Here is a 23,972-nt window from a genome sequence, read left to right as displayed (position 1 = left end):
ATAATATTGCTTGCTTTTCAAATGAAAGTCATCAGTTTGGCTGGGTTGAAGAAGAAGAAAAAAGGGTTGCGCTGAAGAAGAAGAAGAGGCCGTCAAAATGGTCTAATATGGTTAAATGAGGTTTAAAGGTTCTCCACTGTGACGGTCAACGATCCAAAGGACCAGCTGTGATTTTTGTTAAGCCTGCTATTAACGTCGAGTGAATAATTTATAATAAACGATAACGTTAGTGACTGATTTGTGACTTCTGAAACATCTGTGGTGAAAACAAAAACTTAATTAAACATTACTGATCATTTGTGTATTTTACCCTTAACAAAAACCTCACCAACTTGTTAGTTTCGAAGATGCTCGACGAAAAACAAGTCTAATTATAGAGGGAGTGAGTTAATATAGGCAGATGAAACGGATCCAAGATAGCTCAGTCGTGGGTGTTGAATTTTCTATCGAACTAGCTTGAGTTTGAATCATGGTTCATGCAAAAGAAGTAAAGGCATTGAATTTGAGGTAACATTTTGGTTTTTTTTTTGAGAGAGAGAGGGCAAGGCCCACTCCACCTGCTCTCTTTCTTTTTGATGTTGCATTAACGGCTGCTTCTACTATTTCCAGCCTATCTCCGTGCAGCTTACATAAAAAACGCCATTCATCTTTTCTCGGAAAGACTGCTTCCACATAAGAAAAATGAAAGCAAAGCAATACCTTCGCCTTGTTTTTCACGGTCCCAACACCAACCCCCCCATTGTCCTAAGTTGAAAAAGGCGCCTCTCAAAGTTGAAAACTTTCATAAAGCATAGTATCTTTTCAAAAGCTTTTGATCCATCCTGTCGTAACCGGTTTTCGTCCGGGTACGAAATATTTATTTGGCGGGAAAAGTAATGTGAATAAATGGTTTTGAAAATAATTTGGGAGTCGCCATCGGCCTTTTGGGTCAGGTAGGTCAAATACCTAAAAAATATATTTTAAAAGAGTTTTTAACAAAACATCAATTAAAAGATAAACCGATCTGCGTTTATAACCAAAAAATCGTTCTTTTTAATAATAAAAAGAGATTCGTGGTCGGTTACGTTTAGGGAAGGATTAGCACCCCTACAACGCCCACAATTGGTACTTTTTAATTATAAATTGTCTCTATTATTAGAAATTAAAAAATATATTTAATTCATAATCCTTTTATTTCAAATAATTTAATATATAAATAAGATATTTACTTATTTAGAAATATCAGAAAAGAACTTCTAGGTACCTTAAGACAGTTCTTTTCTTTGATATTGAAAAATAAATAAATAACTAAAAATGTAAAAATTTAAAAGTAAAATAATTTAAGAAAAAAATTAAATTATAATATTTAATTATTTAAAATACCAGAATAGGACATCCAGTTATATCAAGACTGTCATTTTCTTCGATATTAAAAACAAATAAACATTATTAATTTATAAAATTAATCAAATAATATATATATTAAAAATAAAATAATAATACTAATTAAAATATTATATAAAATTAAAATATATTTAAACAATAATTAAAAGAAAAGTAATAAACTTGCAATTAAATAAAAGTATTAAAATTAGTGACTAAATTATAACATATTGAAATTAAATACTCTAATTCGTAATTAATTATTTAATAGTGGCTAAACATGCTATTTTATGCATTTATTAATTTAATGACTAAAATCATAATTATTAAAACCTAAGGGACTAAATTTATTATTTATCCTAAAGATTTATAAATACAGTTAATGGTTAAAATATAATAAAATAAAATTTAAACACTAAATTAAAATGATTAAAAGTCAATTTCAGTGACTAAATTGCAAAGTTACAGACCTATAAGGGTTGCGGAAAGGGTTACCCTTTCTTAAATTACACAGATACCCTCCCCAAAACGACGTCGTTTGGGGAGGGTTTTAAATACCCTAAACGCCTGGCCCGAAGGGCCAAGCTTCCTCATTTGCTTCTTTCTCAGCTTCTCTCTAAAACAGAGAGAAGCATTTCTCTGGCTTCTCTCTAGGTTCTCTCGCCGGGAGGGAAACCGGCAGCCATAGGCCACCGTACTCCGGTGCTGATCACCGTCGCCGGCCACCGTAAACGGTGGCAGGAATTTACAAAAATACCCCCAAAGCGTAGATCTAAACGTCCTGAGGTCGAATACGGCCTCTATTTATCCTAAAAATCCTTAGAAATTCCTAGATCTAGGATTTTACCTTCGAAGTTCGAAGGTTTCCGGCGACGTTTCGAAAGCCTCCAATGACAGAGTAAGCTCTCTCTTATTTTCTTCTCTTTCTGTTATATTGGCTGCTGTGGGTTCGTGTTCTTGTTGCTGTCTGTTATTGGTGGTTCCTCTTTTTTTTTCTGTTGGTTGCCCTCTCTTCGTTTCTGTCTCCGTTGCTTGCTGTTCGTGCTTTCTCTTTTTTTTCTTTCTCTGTCTCTTCCCCCTTTTGTTTTGCAGGATCCGGTGGCTTTTATAGCCACCACCGAGCCATGCTCGGACCGGTCTAGAGGGGGAAGTTCGGTGAGCCACCGAGCTATGTGGTGACTCACCCCATAGCCGCGACATGTGGGGGGCAGCTGGCCTTCTGGAAGCTTCTGGTGAGGCGGCGGCTTCGTGGCTGTAACGCTGGTAGCTGGAACGTCTGGAAGCAACGGCGGCGGTCGTGTGGTCCCTAGGGTTATGATACCCTAGGGTTTCAAGCTGGATAGTTTTGGACCGTTGGATCTTTCCAGATCCAACGGTGGAGATCACTGGCGGCTGGGGCATGAGATGAGAAACCCTAGTTGGGTTTTAGGGTTTATGTTGGGCTTCTGTATCTGGGCCTGAGTTATTATAATTGGGCTTTGTAATATTTAATAAATAATATATAATAATAATTATAATAATAATACTAATAATAATAATTTTAATAATAATAATAATTTTAAATGAAAAAAAATTGATGTCTACACATCCCATTACTAACTACATATAATACGCCTATGCTATATATGTACATGTTTAATGTTTAGGGTTTTGGATCTCATAATTAAAGTTAGTCACAAGCATATATATATATATATATATATATATATATGTGTGTGTGTGTGTTTGTATGTACGTACGTACGTATGTATACTTGTTTTGTTTTCCAAAAAAAAAAACTTTGATCCTCTTTCAGTATTTTTTTTATTGGGAGTTAGGGGCAAGTAGTAGAAGATGGGGAACTCAAAAGTTGGATAATTGAGGAATCAAGCACTGCCCCATTCCTACACTTATTGTTACTAGAATGTTGAAGCTACAAACTGATGAAGACAGGTTCCCCTAGCTTGGTTGTCTTTGAGTTCAGTTATGGCAATGGCAGCTGAGGTTGATATGACAATATTTACCATGACCGGATTAGGCCCAAAAGAACAGGCCTTAGACCCAAAGAAATGAAGTCCTACCAACAAATGACCAGCTGGAAACATGATATATGGACAGGACAACCGTTAACCATCTACCGATAATAGTACCTGTCATGCCTCAAGTTGCAACATCAATATAAGGAACATAAGATAATGTCTTGTCGGCTTTAGGACGTCAGTCCCGACCAATCAAGTGTTTGAAATGATTCCACTTTCATGCACCCTCACGCAGTAAATAATGTGAAGATGCCAATAGTATTACGTGTAGAAAATGAATTATTTGTGTGAGGCTCAATGGATTTTTATCTTAAAATTCAAGCATGTAAACCATCATTAAAAGTCAAAAATAAATTGCAACCATAAAGATCGTATCAAAACTGAAACGATTAAAAAAAATAGACTCATCCTACACTTCTATGTGCCCATCCCTAAAGAGAACCCTAACAAAAAGATCAAAGTACCTTACAGCGATAGACATCGGTATTGGCATTTAATTTCATTCTCCTTTTCAGTCCCATATTTTCCTCTTTCCTCAGATTGAACATGAAATCTGACGCCAAACTTTTGGTACAACAGAATGTTATGTTTTATTTCCTAAATTGCATGGGATGGCCCTTTTCTTTCAACCGTTGTTTGTTACAAGTACATTCTGGAATACAGCAAGGGCCACTGAGTCATGAATCTCATCCAATACTTGATCCATCCCCCGACAAACACATGCCTGTTGTTTTGAGAAGAAACTTATATCTCAATTATTAAATTTTACACTTTCTAATCAGTTCTCAAATATTACAACCTTATATCAAGAGAAGTAAATTTTTTTCCCAATAAACGTCCCGTGTTCATCTCGTACAAAATGATCATATGAGATGATATATAATCAGTTTCTTTAATCAAATGATCCAATTCAAAAGAAGGTATAAATCCATAACCCATCTCGAGATGAAGAAACCCCTATCTTGATGGTCGACTCTAACTAGTAATACCACGACCAACGACGGAACCAATCCGTAAACATGACAACATTAGCCACCAAAACAGGTTGACCCGTTGATCCTGGTGGCAAAAGCCGTGCACTCCCAAACTTGACCATCGTGTCCGAAGAATTGAACACTTCAAGCACCATCGAAGCAAGACAAGGTTTGCTACCAAATTTAATCAATTACGGCGGACAGCAGCAAAAGATGCAAAAAGGTGAAATGATCCTACAGCCTAAAAGGTCGATCACTAGTACTACACATGAAATTCAAAAGGCTCAAATGATAGTACGCCGAATATAATGCAGTAACAAGGTTCGTATTGATATCCTTGCGGCAGAATTGGCACAAATGAATCACATGCACAGATTTAGGCAGAAATCGACTGGACCTGAGAATTTATCAGCAGTAAATGACTTCATACACATGTAGAAACAAAGCACTCGTCAGGGCATCTAGGATTAAAGCCTTGCTTCAATCAGATTGTGGAGTCAGGCAAGTGTTATGGTAGTTATTTAAAATAAAATAGAATAAACGATCGAGGATCACGATCAGAAATTTAAAAAAAATGTTACCTAAAAACAATAGTTGAAAACTCATGAGGGAAATTTAGTGTATATACAAAATAATGTTGACCGAAATCCATTAAATGCCCTCTCCACCACCATGGACCCAATCTTTTCTTTGAACCCAGACCAAACCATATTACCAAATTTCGAGTCATGCTTCAGTCCATGGTTCAGATTTTCCTGGAAGCCTTAAGATTACAGTCACGCTTGAGAAGATTTGCCCTCATCAGCATTGCCCTGACATCCTGACCAAATTCATTGCCTGTTTGCAAAACCCGCTGGAAAGTTGCATTTCTTTGATCTGCATGCCGTGCATAAAGAATTTTGTTGTGCGAGTCAATCCGAGCCTTCAGAGACATCATATAACCTTCATAAGAAACAATATGAAATTTGTACTCATTGGCTGCTGGAGGGATGCGGAATAATTAGCAAATCAATTGGGTCTAATATTTGAAAAGCTGCACGTGTACGTTCACTGAAAAAACATATGTAAGCAATATACCACTGCCACAAATACCTGTATCTGGTTGTCAGTAATCAAGACTTCTAGTTCTTTCTCTAGCCCCGCAACACTTGTTTTAAAGGCATCGGCCATCATTCGCATATCAACAGAAACAAATGGGAGGGTATCCTGGATGAGGGCTTTGTTGCGGATTTGATCATATAGGGTCTCAACATGGTCATATAAATGGATGTCAAGCACCAGGATTGGTTTGAGGTTTCCAATATATTCCAAGCAAGAAGCATAATGGCTGCAATAAGAAAAAAAGTTACAATCTAAATCACCAGACAAGAATTAATGCTTCTTATCAGTTGGAGTAATAACAAATAATGATTTGCTGGAAACACCGAGTAATCACATATTATGCTATTTACCATAGTTAATATCAGTTGGACTAATAATGATGAACAAATACGTGCTTCTCATTAGTAACCAAAGAAATCAAGTACATATTATGTTATTTATCATAGTTACTACCAACAAGAATGAGCTTACCATCTTGTCTCCTTTCAATATTACCTCTTATACTTCGCCTCAATTAATATGCCAGAACAAATATCAAAAGAATTCTACAAGACCCCTTAATGTTCCAAGCTTATTCCTTTATACCATTGCAGAGAAACTAAGGCCTAGATCTTCATTATGGTTGAAAAGCACTTTTGGCATCGTAAGTAACAAAGAACAAGGAACTTCTGAGATAAAAAGTGTTTTTCAAGCCAGCTTTTCAACCTAAACGCAAAAGCTAAATAATAGTGCTTTTAGCTTTTGGAAAAGTGCTTCTGGGTGTAAAACTATCAAAACACCCTCATTTATTCTTCATATTTTACAATTAATTATACTTCCAACATATGTTTAAAATAGACATTTTAGCTTTCCACAACACTTTGACAGCAATGCTAAACACTTAAATTAACAAACAACACCTTTACACAACACTTTTCTAAAATATTTTTGAAAAACACTTTTCAACCCAACAACAATGGAAATCTAAGCCTAAAACATGAAGATGAAATACCTTGAGTAAAAATCATTAATAAGCTCCCTCACTTCAGGTACCAACTCCAAGAAATCCCGGATGTTGATATTGTCTATAACTTTGTTCTGAAAATAAAAAGCATTCAATTACTAAGAAATATATTAAATGACGTAAGACATGGATGAAAAGTAGAGGGGCAAGAGATTTTCCAACAAATCCACTAATTTGTTCTTTTTTTTTCAAGGACAGAGATAACCTTTACAAACTCCCTAGCTTTTCAAAGACTTAGCTATAACTAAAACTCCTTTTCAAAAGGATAAAAGAAGTAGAAAATAAAACCTCTACAAGGTAAGGTGTTTACAAATTAAAGCTCACAAAAACACAATATTTACAAGAGAAAGAAAAGAAAGAGTGAAAAATGTTTCTCTTGTGTTTGATTGCTTGGATATGTGTTTTAACCCTTCTTCAAGTGTCTTGAACTTGTATTTATATGTTGGAATGTGTTTGTGGCCGCTTATAGCCGTTAGGAGTGATTTGGAGCCATTTGGATGTTTTCTCAGCAAAATAAAACTGCCAAGGACAGAAGGTATCTGTACTCGTATAGGAGTATCGATACTATTTTTGTAATATTTAAATAAAACTAACTGTTACTAGCCGTTGGGGCTGACGGTATCAATAATATCCTTCATGGTATCGATACTACTATATAAAGTAGTATGGTATCTATTTTGCATTCTGAAATTTAAGCAAGCTGGTAGCATCGGTACTACCTTGAGAGTATCGATACTTCTCATACCTAGGGTATCAATATCACATGAACAATATCGGTAATGTTCATATAGTACTGATACTGTAAGAATAGTATTGGTACTTCGTACGTGAAAATCAGTTTTGTGCTCAAATTCACTTTTAATGGACTTTGAACTATTTTTGAAAACTTTGAATAAATTCAATTCAAATCCAAAAGCATTTTGTCTTAATTTGTTATATCAAAACATTATAAAACATGGTTCAACAATCTCCCCCTTTTTGATATAACAAAACATTTGAAAAATTATTTTTTGGCAAAACTCCCCCTTAATAAAACATTTAATGAAAAAGAGAGATATTTTGGAAAATGTTAAAAACTCTCCATTTTTCATTAAGAAATTGAATTTTTCAAACCATATTTCTCCCCATTTTTGTTATATAAAAAATAATTTAACTTTAAAATAACAATTGAGAGTAAGTGGTAAATTTAACATTAAATCTTTTAAAAATTAAACTCCCACTCAATAAAATCATTTCAAACAAGTATTTGACTTTTAAAAGCTTGACACTTAAAAAATTGAATTTCAACAAAGATGAATAAACATGTTAGTAGCATATGAAATTCAATATATTAAATTTTAATAAACTTTTTGCAATATCGATTGTTGAAATTAAGTGCATATGCATAAAGTTTTCCAAAAATGTTATGCATTTGAAAAATTTGATATCAATTGTTAGAGATATATCATTTGCATTTTAAATCACATGCATAAATATTTAAATTTATGTCAAAAATTAAAATTTATAAAATCAAAGCATTAGAAAATTTTGATATCAATTGTTAGAGAGATATCATTTGCATTTAAAACCAATTTTGATCAAAATTCATTATGAGGAACTAAAAATTATGAAAAATCATTAAAACTTTAAAGTGTTCACCATAACACCCACTACAAGAAATTTAGATTGTTTCAACAAAATTATTTATCACTAAAAGTACTAAATTTGTCACGATATACTTATTCTGGCCAAATTTATTTGTTACCATGTTTGTTAGAACAATCTTCTCATGTAAAGTATATTGTGACCATAGTCACATGGATCGCGGTACGCTCCAGTACGGGAACGTGGAACGAGATCGCAATTCGCTAGGTCCCTAAAATTCGATACGAGAGAGGTAGACTCATTTCGGATCACTCCAGTACGATGTACCATATAAATTGGTACGTTGTACCAATTTCTTAGGTTGCTATTTTTCTACCCTACACAAAGGTATTAAACAAAGAGTACAAATTCCTTGTTTGTATCCTACAGGTACCGGTAAGCATTAACGCCTTGAAATTGAGTTCCAAGTCCATAACTAATGGGCCATTTGTAATTTGCTCATTTTCCCGCCAAAGCCCAAATCGGAGTTTGTGATTTGCTCATTTCCCCCATTACTTTGAAAAGACCTATGCCAGTTTGCAGGCCACTTACCCTGATACTTTACAGCAGATCATCAAACTTGAAAGCTTCTCAAGTACTCTTTAAAAGTTTTTAAAAATTGTTTTTTTTTCATCGTTAATATCTGTAAATTCAATATTTTGGGTCATCAATGAAGAAAACGATGCTTTTTACGTTATCCAGAAACACAGGCTTATTTTCATTTTGTTTCATTTCTCAGTTTTGAGAGAGAGAGAGAGAGAAAGGGAGATACAACCGGCGCCTAGATTCCGGTGGGTTTTCCGTCGCGTCATTGACGGTCGTCACCGTACGTCGGCGTCGGAATTAAAAGAGAGATGTCACCCGAAGCGTTTCCTCACCCTTGTTTCAGATCCAAGGTTAGTTTCGCCTAAAAATGGGTCTATCAACTTAGATCTACGAAGAAAGCTTCAACTTTTTTCGTCTCCGACGACCTTTGATATTCTAACTGGCTTCAGGCCTTCTTCATACCGAATCGTGATTTTGAAACGACCTGGAACGCGTTCGTACCGCATTTTGGATCGCAACGTACAGTACGTAGATCGTAGGCTATTAAGCGATTTATGTAACTATGATTGCGACAAAATTGTGTTCATTACCATAGTATAATATTTATTGTAATAATGAAATTTCATTACTATAATTAACTTATCGCAATAAAATATTTACCACAATCAATTAACCATTTCGTCACGAGAAGTACATTTTGTCATAACTAACTTATATATAAACATCAAATATAAAGGATTTTTGTGACGAAAATACATAAGACAACAAAAATTATTTTGTCGCGGTTGCTATTTCGTCACTAAATATAATTTACAGAGACAAAATATTTGTTAAAATAAAATAATTATTTTATCAAAAAAGTAAATTTCGTCACAATTAAGTTAAATTATAATATCAAACAAAAAAAGATTTTCGTGACAAAAAGACATTACAACAAATTTATTTTCTCACTACTTTTATTTCGGCACTAAATATTTTTTATAACTTTTTTTACTGTGACTAAATAATTTTGTTACAATTTGTTATTGTAAAAGAATACTATTTGTCACAATATTTTATAATGAGAAATTAATATTTGTTATAAATTGTTATTTTGATTAAATAAAATTGTCACAATTTTTAATTTTGACAAAATATTGGGGAGAAATAAATTTGACATAACTGTTTACTTTGACTAAATTTAACGTGTTACTGTGACTAAATCATTTTGTTACAATTTGTTATTGTGAAAGAATATTACTTGTCACAATTTTTTATGATGAGAAATTAATATTTGTTATAAATTATTATTTTGATTAAATAAATTTATCAGAATTTTTTATTTTGACAAAATATTGTGACAATAAATTTGACATAAATTTTTATCTTGACTAAATTTACTACGTTATTGTAACTAAATAAATTTGTTACAATTAGTTATCGTAATGTTCTCACAAGCAAGATACCATTAAATGAAAGCTTAAAATCACTATAACGAGACATACAACCGAGATATCATTAAATGAACTAAGCTAAAGGTTTATACGGTTTTATAATGAATCATAATTGATGCAATCGTTATAACTTATAAACAGAAAACAGAGTTCACAGGCAAACTGAATCATCTAGTTTACAATCCCATACTTTGTTCCAAAACACTTTCTTAGCCAATAAACGCAAAATATGAAAGGAAATCAAACACATCACATTAGCTAATTTTACTCATACACAAACAAAACATTCAATTTCTATACAATCTTTCTCTAATTTCTAAAGAAAAAGCAGAGCTTAAGATAAATAAAAATGAATTGGAAGTAATACTAAAAGTTCAAAGCTTTACTACCTCTTGTAACCCAAGATGGTTCTGTTATACCTTAATTTCGTCCGAGTTCCTATCCTCCACGTTAGCAGTCTCAGCTGGTCCCATCAAGCCTCGTCACCAAACTGGTCATTCAGCAAGCAAAATGGGTCACCTCGAGCTTATTCACCAGCAAAATAACAGATTGGTGACCAGTAATAACGGGATAAAAACAAAAACGGTTAGGGGGTAACAAGGAGGAGCAGGAGAGAGCTATTATATTACCTAGTTCCCATTTGAAAAGGAGGAAGCCATTTTTTCATTAAGAGGCACTTTTCATCAAGAAAAAGGGGGGAACAAACTGTAAACGGGGAATATTCCATTCTTCCATTCGGGAAGCAAACAGAGGATCAATGGCAATACAACACATTTCTTTTTCGTTTTCCTTTGTATTAGAAGCAAAGTAAGAAATAAAACCCATTTTCGTATTTGATTTATTTATTTTATATCTTTCATAAAAAATCAGTGGCTATCTTTGTTTTATTTTTCTTTGAAACCAATAAAACGGAGAAACAGAGAGAGAGATTTACCTGAGCCATCCATCGTCGGAGTTAGGGCTAGGAGCGTGGGAGTTCGAAAGCTGTTTTAGGGGATTTTAGGTTTTCCTTAACATAGAGATGAGGGGGTTTAGACATAAAATAAGGGTTTTTATTTCGGGGGTTTGGGTGAGTCTGAATTGAGAGTAGGTCTCAGATAAGTGAGTCTCCATGAGGCGTCTCGGTTTGTTTAAGATGGCCTAGGTTTTTCACTGGGTGGTTTAGGGGATAGCTGGAGATGGACGTGGCCACCTAAGCATGGTGGCCGGCGTGAAGAATCTTGGAGCTTTCGGTTTGAAAAGAAGAGTAGAGGGAATGGTTTAGTAAGTCTTAGGTTTAGTGTAGCTTAACTTACTAGCGTGGTAGGTGGCTGGAGCGAAGAGTAATCACTGAGGAGACCACCGACAACCGACGGCGATGGAGGCTCTGGTGAGATTCGACCGAGAGGTGAGTTTGAGATAGAAGAGGGTTAAACGATTGAGTTTGTTGATAAGAGTGATTAGGTTTAGTTTAGGGTTTCTTAGTTAGGTTATATATTAATTTTTTGGGTAAATTAGGGTTTAGTCACCAAAACTTAGAGGTAAAATTAGGTTTTGTTTCTTAGCATTTATTTCATTTTAGTCACTAATTAGGATTGTTTTCAAATTTAACCTTTTATATTTATCCTGATTTTATTATTTTCCAGATTTAGGTTTCAATTAAAATTGATAGGTTATTTGAGCTAAGGGTCATCATATTTTCTTTGTAATTCATTTTGATCCACAAATCAAGGTTTGCATGTTTACAGTTTTATCTATTTATTTTAAGAGCATTTAATTTTAGTCATAGTGTTAATTTCTTAAATTTTTGCTGTTTTAGACATTTGACCATTAAATTTTTACATGTTATATTTTAGTCCTAAGTTTATGTTATTTTTCATTTTTGTTCATTTTCGCATTTAACATGTAATTTTGGTTATTTGATAATTTAATCACTTAGCAGGCTTGTTTAGTTTATTGGTTAATGTCTATTTTGTATGTCTGGTTGTGATTTTTTGTTGTTTTGGTCCTTTATGTCAGTAATGAATATAAGGATAAGTTATTGGCAGTAGATTTAGTTTTGTTTATAAGTAATGACATTTATATTATTTTAATGTATGTGGTATGTGCACATTTTTTATGCATGTATGTATTATATCATTAGATTTTATTTTTGATTTTAAGTAATGAGATAAAAAAATATTGTTAGTTATTAATTGATTTAGAATAAAAGATATTTGTCACATGTTAATATGACCATAATAGGTTTAATAATTTTAAAATATTAAAATTTCATTGTTATACTTGTAAAATATATAGTTATATGTGCATTTTAGACTCAAATATTTATTTGAATGTGGCATTATTTAATTAGATGTTGCATGATAGCCTCACGTACATAACTCGACCTAATTATAAAGAGAAAGAATTTTTGGGGAATTTATATAGGGTGGCCGAAATTGAAGTATGATAATCCCAATGCATGCATATAGGTGTGGATTTGGGCAAACACTTGAGAGAGACTATCAAGTTCGATATCGAATTATTCAATTAATAAATTAAATATTAAATAATTATAATAAATTATTTTATCGAAATACTCTCATTTTTTTCTATTCAAGAGTTAACTTACATCAAGCTTGTACTTTTTTTAATAGAATCAACTAGTATTATTAAAAAGTAAAAATATCTTAAATTACAATAAGAATTTAATTATCATCGTAAACTAAATACATAATTTGGATTTTTCCTATAACATTAAAACTAGCCACTTTAGATCATATAAGGACCATACATGAAAAAGTTAAAAATCAAACCAAAAGACTCGAAGAAAAATAATTACGAATAATCTGATTGCATCGGCAAACGAACCACAAAAGGCAACAAAAATTATTTTGTCGCAGTTACTATTTCGTCACTAAATGTAACTTACAGAGACAAAATATTTGTTAAAATAAAATAATTATTTTATCACAAAAAGTAAATTTTGTCACAATTAAGTTAAATTATAACATCAAACAGAAAAGATTTTCGTGTCAAAAAGACATATTACAACAAAATTTATTTTATCACTACTTTTATTTCGACACTAAATATTTTTATAACTTTTTTACTGTGACTAAATAATTTTGTTACAATTTGTTATTGTGAAATAATTTTATTTTTCATAATTTTTTATAATGAGAAATTAATATTTGTTATAAATAGTTATTTTGATTAAATAAATTTATCACAATTTTTTATTTCAACAAAATATTGCGACGAAATATATTTGACATAATTGTTTAATTTAACGTGTTATTGTGACTAAATCATTTTGTTGCAATTTGTTATCGTGAAAGAATATTACTTGTCACAATTTTTTATGATGAGCAATTAATATTTGTTATACATTATTATTTTGATTAAATAACTTTGTCAAAATTTTTTATTTTGAAAAAATATTATGACAAAATAAATTTGACATAAATTTTTTATTTATTACAAAAAACTTGAATTTTATTATTTGATGTGATAATGTTTTCTATAACAATAACTATAAATTATAATTATAAAAATTGTCAATATAACTTTTGAAACAAAAAAGTGAAGAAAAATAGTTTATGATAATTAATATATGTTATCACTATAGTTAAAATTTATAACTACAAATATAATTTATCACAAAAACGTGAATATAATTATATTTTTACAATGTTTTTTGTAATAATTATTAACACTTATAGTTACAAAATTTTATCACTATATGACTTTTTTGGCGCAAAAAATATGGAGGGAAATCTTTGTGATAATATATTTTGTCATTATAATTAAAACAATATAACGGCAAACATTGTTTTTTACTAAAAACTTAAATCTCATTATTTGTTGTGACAATTATTTTTTAACAATAATTATAGCTTATAGTTACAAAACATGTCACTATATGATTTTGTTTTTTTACCAAAAAATGGACATAATCATTTGTGTCTGTACATTTTGTCACTATAATTAAAATATATAATTATAAACAAAATTTTTCACAACAAATCTAATTCTCATTATTTATTGTGATAATTTTTTCTGTCATAGTTACTAAAACTTTTAGTTACAAAAGTTGTCAATATATGTCTTCAATTTGGAGCCAAAAAATTGGAGGGATTGTGTCAAAAAATTAGTAATAAAATTTATTTTGTCACTATATGTTACACATGTTATTTAATTGGATGATTTTAGCTTTTGTCATAATTGTATATCTTTTTTTAATCTAATGCGATGATTATTTATTTTGTCACCAAAAAGCAACTAATAGTGACAAAATTAATTTTGAGAAAATTAAATTTGTCACAATAGTAGAAATTTCTTGCAGTGACCTTTTTAACATACATAAGATAAAAAAAACATAAAATCATTTAAAATCAAAACTCATGCATGCTTAAAACTAAATGAGCAACCAATTAATCAAAACAAAAACATTAAGCTTAGAGATTACCCATTATTTTTCAAGTGTGGCTAGAACATTTGAATAACTTCATTTTCATCACCATTGCTCCTACACACCTACAAGAGACATTTAAGTAGATTTTGGTATCCAAATTGCTTTGGATCATTGAATATTAGTTTCAATGCTCATTGTTCCCTTAGGTACCCATATTTGTCTAATTTTAAAAGATTTTCTTTTCTTTATAAGACAAGCATGTTCTGTATGACCATGAAAATGACAATGTGAACATTTTGTCATTTTTAAACATAATGAGTTGTTTTTAGAAATTAATTATTTTTCTTTTGTTAAGCTCTCAAGCTTAACTTTCAAATCAAAATTTTCTTTTTCTAAATCATTGATTTTGACTTTTGAAAGCTCTAAATCATTTTTCAAATATTCATTTTGTTTTTCAAAATCAACTTTTTCTTTCAAAACCAAATCATTTTCAACTTTAAGTTTTGAAATTAATTTCTTATATTTAGAATTTATGGTCTCAAATTCCAAAATACAACTCATTATAAGCAACTTGTAACTCTTCAAAAGAATAAGAATCTAATTCACTAGAGTCAGAAGTTACCATTGAATCTTCATTGATGGCCATGAGACATAGATTGGCTATTTCATTTTCATCATTGGAGTCATCTTCATCACTCCAAGCTGCTACAAATGCCTTCTTTTTACTTGATCACTTTTTCTTTAGAAGGGAACAATCATATTTGACATGCCCCGTTCTTTGACATTCAAAGCACATTAAGGGACTCTTTTTTTGCTTGATTCATGCTTCATTTCCTTTGAATTCGTGAATCTCTTGAAAAGCTTGGCCATCTCTTCTTCATCATCATCGTCTTCAACCACCTCTTCATTTGATTCTTGATTGCTCTCATTGGTGGATTTGAAGGCAATGCCTACCTCATTCTTATTATTATTCTTTTCTTCTTTCTTTATCATCAACTCATGAGTGAGAAGAGAACCGATAAGCTTATCAAGAGTGAGTGAGTTGAGGTTCTTAGCTTCGATAATCGTTGTCTTCTTTAATTGCAAAGACTTTGGAAGAGTGTAGATCATCTTCCTCATAAGCTTCTTATTAGGGATTATTTCTCCAAATCCCTTGAGACCGTTGACAATCATGAAAAATATATCTGTCATAGCTTAGATGTCATCATCCGATTTTATCTTGAAATTCTCATAGTTATGGTTGAGAAGACTGATCTTGATTTCCATCACTTCGTTGGTTCCTTCATGAGTAACTTCAAGCTTGTCCCAAATCTCCTTGACATTAGAACAAGATGAGACTCTTTCATATTTATCTAGGTCTAATGTACAGAAGAGGATGTGCATAGCCTTAGCATTGAGTTAGAATTTCTTCTCTTCATCACTCCAATCATCTATCTCACCAGATAGACTGGAGTATCCTTTAACGATTGAGTTCCAAGATCCTAGATTGTTGGCTTGAATGAAGAGCATTATCCTATTATTCCAATAGGCGTAGTTTGCTCCATTAAAATAAGGTGACTTGTTAACCAGTTAAAAGTCTTCAATGTAGTAAGAGCCGGAGGTCGAAGTTATCTTCTTGTCGGTTGTGTCAAAAATCAGTAGAGCTTCTTCAAGGATCATTTGAAGGATGTGAAGTCTTTTAAAGAGTTAAGATCTGATACTAATTGTTGGGATTGTTGAAGCTCAAAATTGACAACTGAAATAATTTTTCCAAGTGGGGGTGAATTGGCTTTTTAAGAATTTTAAGGAGTAAGGAGAAATTAAGGTTGAGAAAATTAATGCACAGAGATTTATAGTGGTTCAACTCTCTCAATGAAGTTTACATTCACTACCTAAGCTCGTCAGTTAGGATTTTTCAATAAATCCACTAATTTGTTCTTTCTTTTTCAAGGACAAAGAGATAACCTTTACAAACTCCCTAGCTTTTCAAAGTCTTAGCTAAAACCAAAACCCCTTTTCAAAAATATAAAAGAAGTAAACGATAAAACCTTTACTAGGTAGGGTGTTTACAAATTAAAGCTCACAAAAACACAATATTTACAAGAGAGAAAATAAAGAGTGAAAAATGTTTCTCTTATATTTGATTGCTTGAATAGGTGTTCTAACCCTTCTTCAAGTGTCTTGAACTTGTATTTATATGTTGAAATGTGTTTGTGGACGTTTCTAGCTGTTGGGAGTGATTCGGAGCCGTTGTGATGTTTTCTATGCAAAATAAAATTGCCCAGGATAGAGGGTATCGATACTCCTATAGGGAGTATTAGTACTACCTTTGTAATATTTAAATAAAACTAGCCGTTGGGCCTAACGATATCGATACTATCCTTCATGGTGTCAATTAAAGGTGTATTCAGTTTGGTTTATTTTTTAATAAAAATTGAATCGAACAACAATAAACGATTTTTTAAAATTAAAACCAAAATCGAAACCGAATGGTATAAAAACCGAAATATATGAAACCAAATTTTTCGGTTCGATTCGGTTCGATAATGTGATTTTTAATAAATTAATTTTTTATAAACCCTAAACCACCTAACCTACAAGCATTACCCCAAAAAACATCCCTAAAACTCTTGAAACTGCAGCGAGGACTCAGATTTTTTATTGATTCCTCGGAGAACACTCTTTGGAGAGAAACCGATAAAGTCAGAAGACATATTGCTTCCATGGTTACTACTACTACTATTATCGAGCTACAGAGAAATGGAGAGGTTGGTATCGTCATTTTGATGTCTAACACGACTATTGTTGGTGGTGGTAGCTTTAGAAGCTTCTACAAGCTTTCTTGAGCGCTGACGGCCTCTGTGTATGTGTCTCTCGCAGTATTTGTGATCCGGGACTGCTTCTTTGTTGCACATTCATTTCTTCCCATCTATTATTCTACATCTTTCTGGCTCTGGATCCACCTCATTCTTGTACTCAAAGGGCAATGATCCATAACCCAAATTTGGACCAACATCCAACCAAACTTGTTAATCGATTCAATATGGAACAAGTGGGTTCCATATGGAAAAATCAAACCGAACCGAATGAAGACAATTGAGTGTTTAAATCAACCCAAAACTGAACCATAAAAGATAAGTCCGAACCGAACCGTTTTACTCGGTTCATGTCATTTTTTTTCAGTTTTCTCGGTTTCGTTGCTCAACCCTAGTATCGATACTACTATGTAAAGTAGTATCGGTACCCCTTTGGGTATCGGTACCTATTTTACATTTTGGAATTTGAGCAAGCTGGTAGTTGTAGAAACAGAGTTTTCCAGCTCTGGTAAACAAAATTTTTCGATTATGGTAAACAAAGTTTTTCGGTTCTTATAAACATGGTTTTTTTATTCTGAAATTATTTTTATTCAAAGAACAATTGCATATTACACAAGAAGATACAAGAGATTTTTATATACATGAATTAAAGACCTAGATAAGATAGAAGTCATCTATTCTACAAATTAGAAGATAGTTTTATAGATAAGTTAGGATTTAGAGTTTAACTCAAACACTATTTACACTCCCCCTCAAGCTGGGGAGTAAATATTGTGAAGACCCAATTTGGATGTAATTTCGTTAAAGGTAATCCTTGGAAGTGCATAGGTCGATACATCTTCTAGTTGGTTTTGTGAAGGGTCGTAATTTAGTTTCACAGTTTCGCCATTCACTTTTTCTGCAATAAATTGTTTGTCGATCTCCACATGTTTTTTCTATCGTGATGCTCCAGGTTCTTTGCAATGCTTATCACAGATTTTTTGTCATTCTGAAGTTCAAAATTGTTGTTATCACACATCTCTAGTTCAGTTAAGAGTCTTTGTAGCCCAATTCCTTCACACATTCCGAGTGTTGTCGCCTTATATTATGCTTCTGGAGACTATTGATTGTTTCTTACTTCTCTATGTCACTAGGTTTCCCACACAAATGAGCAGTATCTCGTGGTTGACCTTCTATTTGTTAATTCTCCAGCCCAGCTTGAATCTGAGTAGATTTTAACTGTTTTGTCTTCATGTTTTCTGAAAATCAACTCATGTCCTGGTGTCATATTTAGATATCTTAAGATTCAATTAACTGCCTCCAGATGTTCTTCTCTTGGATCATTCATGTATTGACTAACAATGCTAATAGGAAAAGCAATGTTAGGTCTAGTTAGAGATAGATAAATGAGTTTACCAACTAGCCTATGATAATGTTCCTTATTTACCGGGTTTCCATCCTTACTTAATTTCAAGTTAACTTCCATAGGAGTTTCCGAGGGCTTACAATTAGTCATTCCAGTTTCAAAAGTAAGAATAGAATATACTTTTTTTATTTATGACAATTTCTTTTCGTGATCTTGCTACCTTCATGCCTAGGAAATATCTCAAAGTTCCCAAATCTTTGGTTTCAAACTCTTTTGCTAGTAATGTCTTTAACTTCTCAATTTCTACCAAGTCATCACCCGTGATAAAGATATCATCAACATAGACAATCAAGATTGACTTCTTATCAGGAGCAGTTTTTACAACAAGAATGTGATTGGATTGACACTGTTTGTAGTTTTCTTGTAACATTACCTTCGTGAATCTATCAAACCAAGCTCGAGGTGATTATTTTAGACCATATAAGGATTTCAGTAATTTACATACCCGGTTATTTCCATAATGAATTCCTACTGGAACTTATATATAGACCACTTTTTCAAGATTGCCATTGAGAAATGAATTTTTTATGTCTAGTTGGTGAAGTATCCAATCCTTGTTCACTGCCAAGGATAATAGAACTCGAACAGTGTTGAGTTTTGTAAATCGAGCAAAGGTCTCCTAATAGTCAACTCCATAAGTCTGAGTGAACCCTTTTGCTACAAGTCTAGCCTTATATCTCTCAATTTTTCCTTCTGCCTTAAATTTCACAGTAAAGACCTATTTGCAGCCGACTGATTTCTTGTCTTTAGGTAGATCAACAATGACCCAGGTTTTGTTGTTTTCTAGAGTTGAAATTTCTTTTTTAAATGCCTTCTTCCACTCAGGACTTTTTAATGTATCCTCTATGGTCTCTAGAATGTGAATATGATCAACCTATGCTGTGAAAGTCTTAAAACCATACATTAGTTTCCCATAAGCAACAAATTTACTAATAGGATGAGTTGTACATCATCTAACTCCTTTTCTTTTAGCAATTGGTAACTCACTAGTATCAATTACCACATCCACCTTACTTTGGTCACTATCTCTTTTGTCTGTCGATGGATTTAAACCCAGTTTTGGCTCTTGACAATGCATTGGCTGCAGTGTGGAAGGTAGGGCTTGTTTGGGCCATCTTTTATAGATGAGAATATTGGTAGATGGTCTAGGTGTTTCATGAGATTCGATGGGATTAATGGATTGTTTTCATTATCATATGTGGTGGTGTTAGGAGGTTGTTGAGTGGTAGTTGTTTTAGTAGAAGATAGAATGATGGGTAACTCAATAATAATCGGTAAAAATTGAATTCAAACTCACTCTCTCCCTGAATTTTGGTTTTTGAGAAAAACGATTTATGTTCTTGAAAATTGACATCCATAGATGTGAAAAACTTTTTGTAGAAGGAGAGTAGCAACGATAACCTTCTGATGAGAATAATAACCAAAAAGACACATCGAATTGCCTGAGGATCAAGTTTAGATTTATGAGGATCGTGGTCATGGACAAAGACAGTACAACCAAAACACGAAGAGGAATAGAACATGTAAAAGGTTTGAAGTGAGGGAATTTAGTAGAAAGGATATTCCATTGACACATAAAGGAAAGAAACTTACTAGAAAAATAATTGATTAAAAAAGTAGTTAAGATAGTCTCACCCCAAAAGTATTTTGGAACATTACAAGGAAAAAAGAGTGCTCGAATTACCTCAAGAATATGACAGTTTTTACATTCAATGACCCCATTTTTTTATGGAGTGTCAACACAAGAAGTGAGGTGGACTATTCCGTTTTCCTGGAAGAATGATCCCAATGACTGAGAGAGGTATTCCCCACCATTATCAGATTTAAAGATGCCAATGTAACTTTAGAATTGTGTTTCAACCATTTTGTGGAATCGTTTGAAGATGGTACAAGACTAAGACATCATTAATAAGAAAGGTCAATATGGTACGAGAGTGATCGTCAATAAAAGTAATAAATCAACGAATTCCATGTAAACCCATAACCCGTGAAGGTCCCCAAATGTCACTATGAATTAAGGAAATATGTTTAGGCGAGTGAAAGGGAAAATGAGGATAAGAACTCTAAATGTTTTTTGCAATAGAGAAATATCACAAGAAAATGATGCGGGATTTTTATTAATAATAATTGGGAAAAAATTTGCAAGATAAGAAACTTGGGTGACCTAACCTAAAATGCCATAACACAATGTCAGCAGTACATCTGTGGGAGAAACTGAAACAAAAGAATAGATAAATGGTGCAAGTGAGTAGTTGGGAACAAGAGTATAAAGAGGAGCGTCAATGATATAGAGTCCACCATGACACCTAGCATTGTCAATTAACATCCCCGAGGTCAAATCCTAAAATTCACAATATCACGAGTAAAATGAGAAGTACAACCCAAATCGATAGATAATTTGCTAATCGAAAGAAGATTGCAAGATAATTTGCTAATCGAAAGAAGATTGCAAGTCAAACTTGGAACAAATAGAACATTAGACAGAGTAATATGGCTATTAATGCGAACTGAGCCACTACTCTTAATCGGTGATAGGAGCATCAACAGTACGGACATTGCATGAGATACCATTTTTGTGAAATGTGGAAATAAACTGAATCTCCCCTATATGATCACTTGCTCCAAAATCAACATCAAAGAGACACACCCTGATGAAGGGAATAAGAAGGTAAAGGATAACTACATTCACTAACAGTGTAGGCAGACTTGGACTCATTAGCAGGAGGAATCTATAAATGACCAAACATCTAACATAGATCGTCCAGCTGTTGACGAGAAAATGAACCACCCTCCAATTGGCTGGAAGATATAGACGAGAGGAGGCTTTGGATGGAGTCCAGTTGGATGGACGACCATGGAGCTTCATCTATTTATCACGAACATGACTAGGTTTCTGACAGTGATCGCACCAGGGACGACATTTCTTCACACGGGTGTCACTGGATGAATGGGTATTTAAGGTAGAACTTTCAACGGGTAGAGGAAGTATCAGAGAGCGGTGGCTTTCTTCTCGGCGAACTTTAGAGAATACCTCACGAGGAGACAGAAGAGGCTTGATGACCAAAATCCAACCACAAATATCATCAAAATAGACAAATAATCTCGATAAGAATTGAAAAATACATCGTTTTTCAAGTAGCCCTTTGTAGAGTTTGGTATCTACACCGGTTTACTAATCGGGAGACTTAAACATATCAATTTGCTACCATAAGCGAGACAGTTGAGTGAAGTATTGGGTATCAGTGAGATCGCCCTGCTTCAAGTCGTTGATTCATCATTCAATGGCAAACAGAGCAGACGAGTTTTCCTGATTGGAGTACGTATCCTTGGCAGCGTTCCAGATTTTCGAAGCGGTGGTGTAGAGCATGAAGTTCGTGCTAATGTCAGGCATCATAGAGTTGAGGAGCCATGCCATAATTGTGGTGTTCTCGGTGAGCCAAGTGTCATATTGGAGGTCGGAGGGATCGGGAATCGGCATATTGTCAAAGAGATATTGTTGTTTCCGGCGACTGGTGATGAATAGATGCACGGATTGAGACCAGACAATGTAATTCTCACCATTTAGACGATGACAAGCGTTGAACGAGGAAACTGAGTCGGAAGAAGACAGCTGAATAATGGAAGTTTCAACCTAGAATGACATGTGGGACGAAGAAGGATATGCCATGACTGCAGAGGAATTGAGAGCTTGGGATATGTAGCGAAAAAGTAGGGAACACTACTATAAGTGACAATCATATATTTGAGGAGATCGGTGCTAGGATGAGTATCGAATGAGCTATGTGGCGAGGAGACAGTGCTGGCCGAACAATTACCAACAGTGACAGAACAGGTACCAAACAGCGGTGAAACATGTACCAAATAGCGGAACAGGAAATGCTACCGCTGTGATGAGGGTAGTGCTAGACAGACGGCGCGATAAGAGTAGTACGAAGAAAAGAGCAGCGCTGTGACAAAAATAGCACTGTTGTGGTTATGCAACAAGGAAGACGTTGCTGCAAAGGGGCGGTGCTACAAAGAGGGTGGCGTTGCGAGGGGTGCGACGATACGAGGATAATAAGGTTGCGATGAGGACAGTGCTACAAAGGACTTCATAATTGGAAGGATAACAGTGCACAGAAGACACACTACTGGTCGGAAGGATGACAAACGACGGCGGCAGCAAGGCTGGGATCGACACCAGCGAATTATATCATGTACAAACAGAGTCTTCCGACTCTAGTAAATAGAGTTTTTCGGTTCTGGTAAACAAAGTTTTTTATTCTAAAATTATTTTTATTCAAAGAACAATTGCATATTACACAAGATGATACATGGGATTTTTATATACATTAATTAGAGACTTAGATAAGATAGACTTAATCTTTTATACAAATTAGGAGATAGTTTTAGAGATAAGTTAGGATTCAGAGTTTAACTTAAACACTATTTACAGTAGTATCGGTACTACCTTGAGAGTATCAATACTTCTTTTACCTAGGGTATCGGTACCCATGAACTGTATAGATATTGTTCATATAATATCGATACTGTAAGAACAGTATCGGTACTTCGTACATGAAAATCAGTTTTGTGCTCAAATTCACTTTTAATGGACTTTGAATTATTTTTTAAAACTTTGAAAATTTTGAATAAATTCAATTCAAGTCCATAAGCATTTTGTCTTAATTTTTTATATCAAAACATTATAAAACATGGTTCAACAGAAAGTATAAATAGAATAGATACCTTTAGCTCAGTTCGATTAAAGCTTGCAAGTGCACAAAGCCATCCATAAGTAGCAACATCTTGAGGAGCAATAACCTCACTGTAAGAATTCCCCAATTCTAGACCCACTTCCAAAAACTGTATTCACAAAAAAAGCAATCCCACAATGAAATGATAATTGGTCGCAATACAACTAATCTCAGAACCTTCAATTACAATATCAAAAGTATAACAATTATTAGTGCAAACTGACCAATCAAAGAAACCCTCAACCTTATAAAGTTGTCAAGAAAACTTCAAATTAATTAGACACTCAAGGCACACAACCTAGGGTCCGTTTGTTTCACTGAAAATATTTTTTGAAAAATAAAATTTGGAAAATGAATTACATTTCGGAAAAACATTTTCCAGTGTTTGGATGGTACATTGTAAAATGTTTTACACTGTTTGAATAATTTTTCTGAAAATAGTTTTCAGAATCTATTTTTAATAAAGAAGCATACATATTCGATATGTTTTTATTCTTTACTTTTTAGTTTTATTAAAGGTTCATTTTATTTTTTTTATATAATTATATTTTATAAAAATTTGTATTTTTATAAGTACGTCAAACTAAATATTTAGATAATA

At 33.1% G+C, this 23,972-nt stretch overlaps 1 protein-coding gene and 1 long non-coding RNA gene across 2 annotated transcripts; one reads left to right on the top strand and one right to left on the bottom strand.

Annotated features, from left to right (window-relative positions):
• Window positions 1–5,099: 5,099 nt before the first annotated feature.
• Window positions 5,100–23,486, bottom strand: LOC120192988 (COP9 signalosome complex subunit 1-like; the record flags this gene model as incomplete). The annotated part of the gene is made up of 4 exons (XM_039195636.1): window positions 5,100–5,276; window positions 5,447–5,681; window positions 6,447–6,532; window positions 23,364–23,486. Coding segments are annotated over 4 exons (621 nt in total), but the record flags the coding sequence as incomplete, so codon positions are not given.
• Window positions 8,856–19,310, top strand: LOC120193024. Its single transcript, XR_005522820.1, has 3 exons — window positions 8,856–8,977; window positions 11,483–11,485; window positions 19,300–19,310. It is a non-coding gene; the product is annotated as an uncharacterized LOC120193024 (long non-coding RNA).
• Window positions 23,487–23,972: the final 486 nt, after the last annotated feature.

Source organism: Hibiscus syriacus, unplaced genomic scaffold, assembly GCF_006381635.1.
Source record: "Hibiscus syriacus cultivar Baekdansim isolate YM2019G1 unplaced genomic scaffold, ASM638163v2 tig00116984_pilon, whole genome shotgun sequence".
Taxonomy (NCBI): Eukaryota; Viridiplantae; Streptophyta; class Magnoliopsida; order Malvales; family Malvaceae; genus Hibiscus; species Hibiscus syriacus.
Note: the sequence above shows the minus strand (reverse complement) of the source record. Positions and strands in the feature narration are given on the sequence as shown.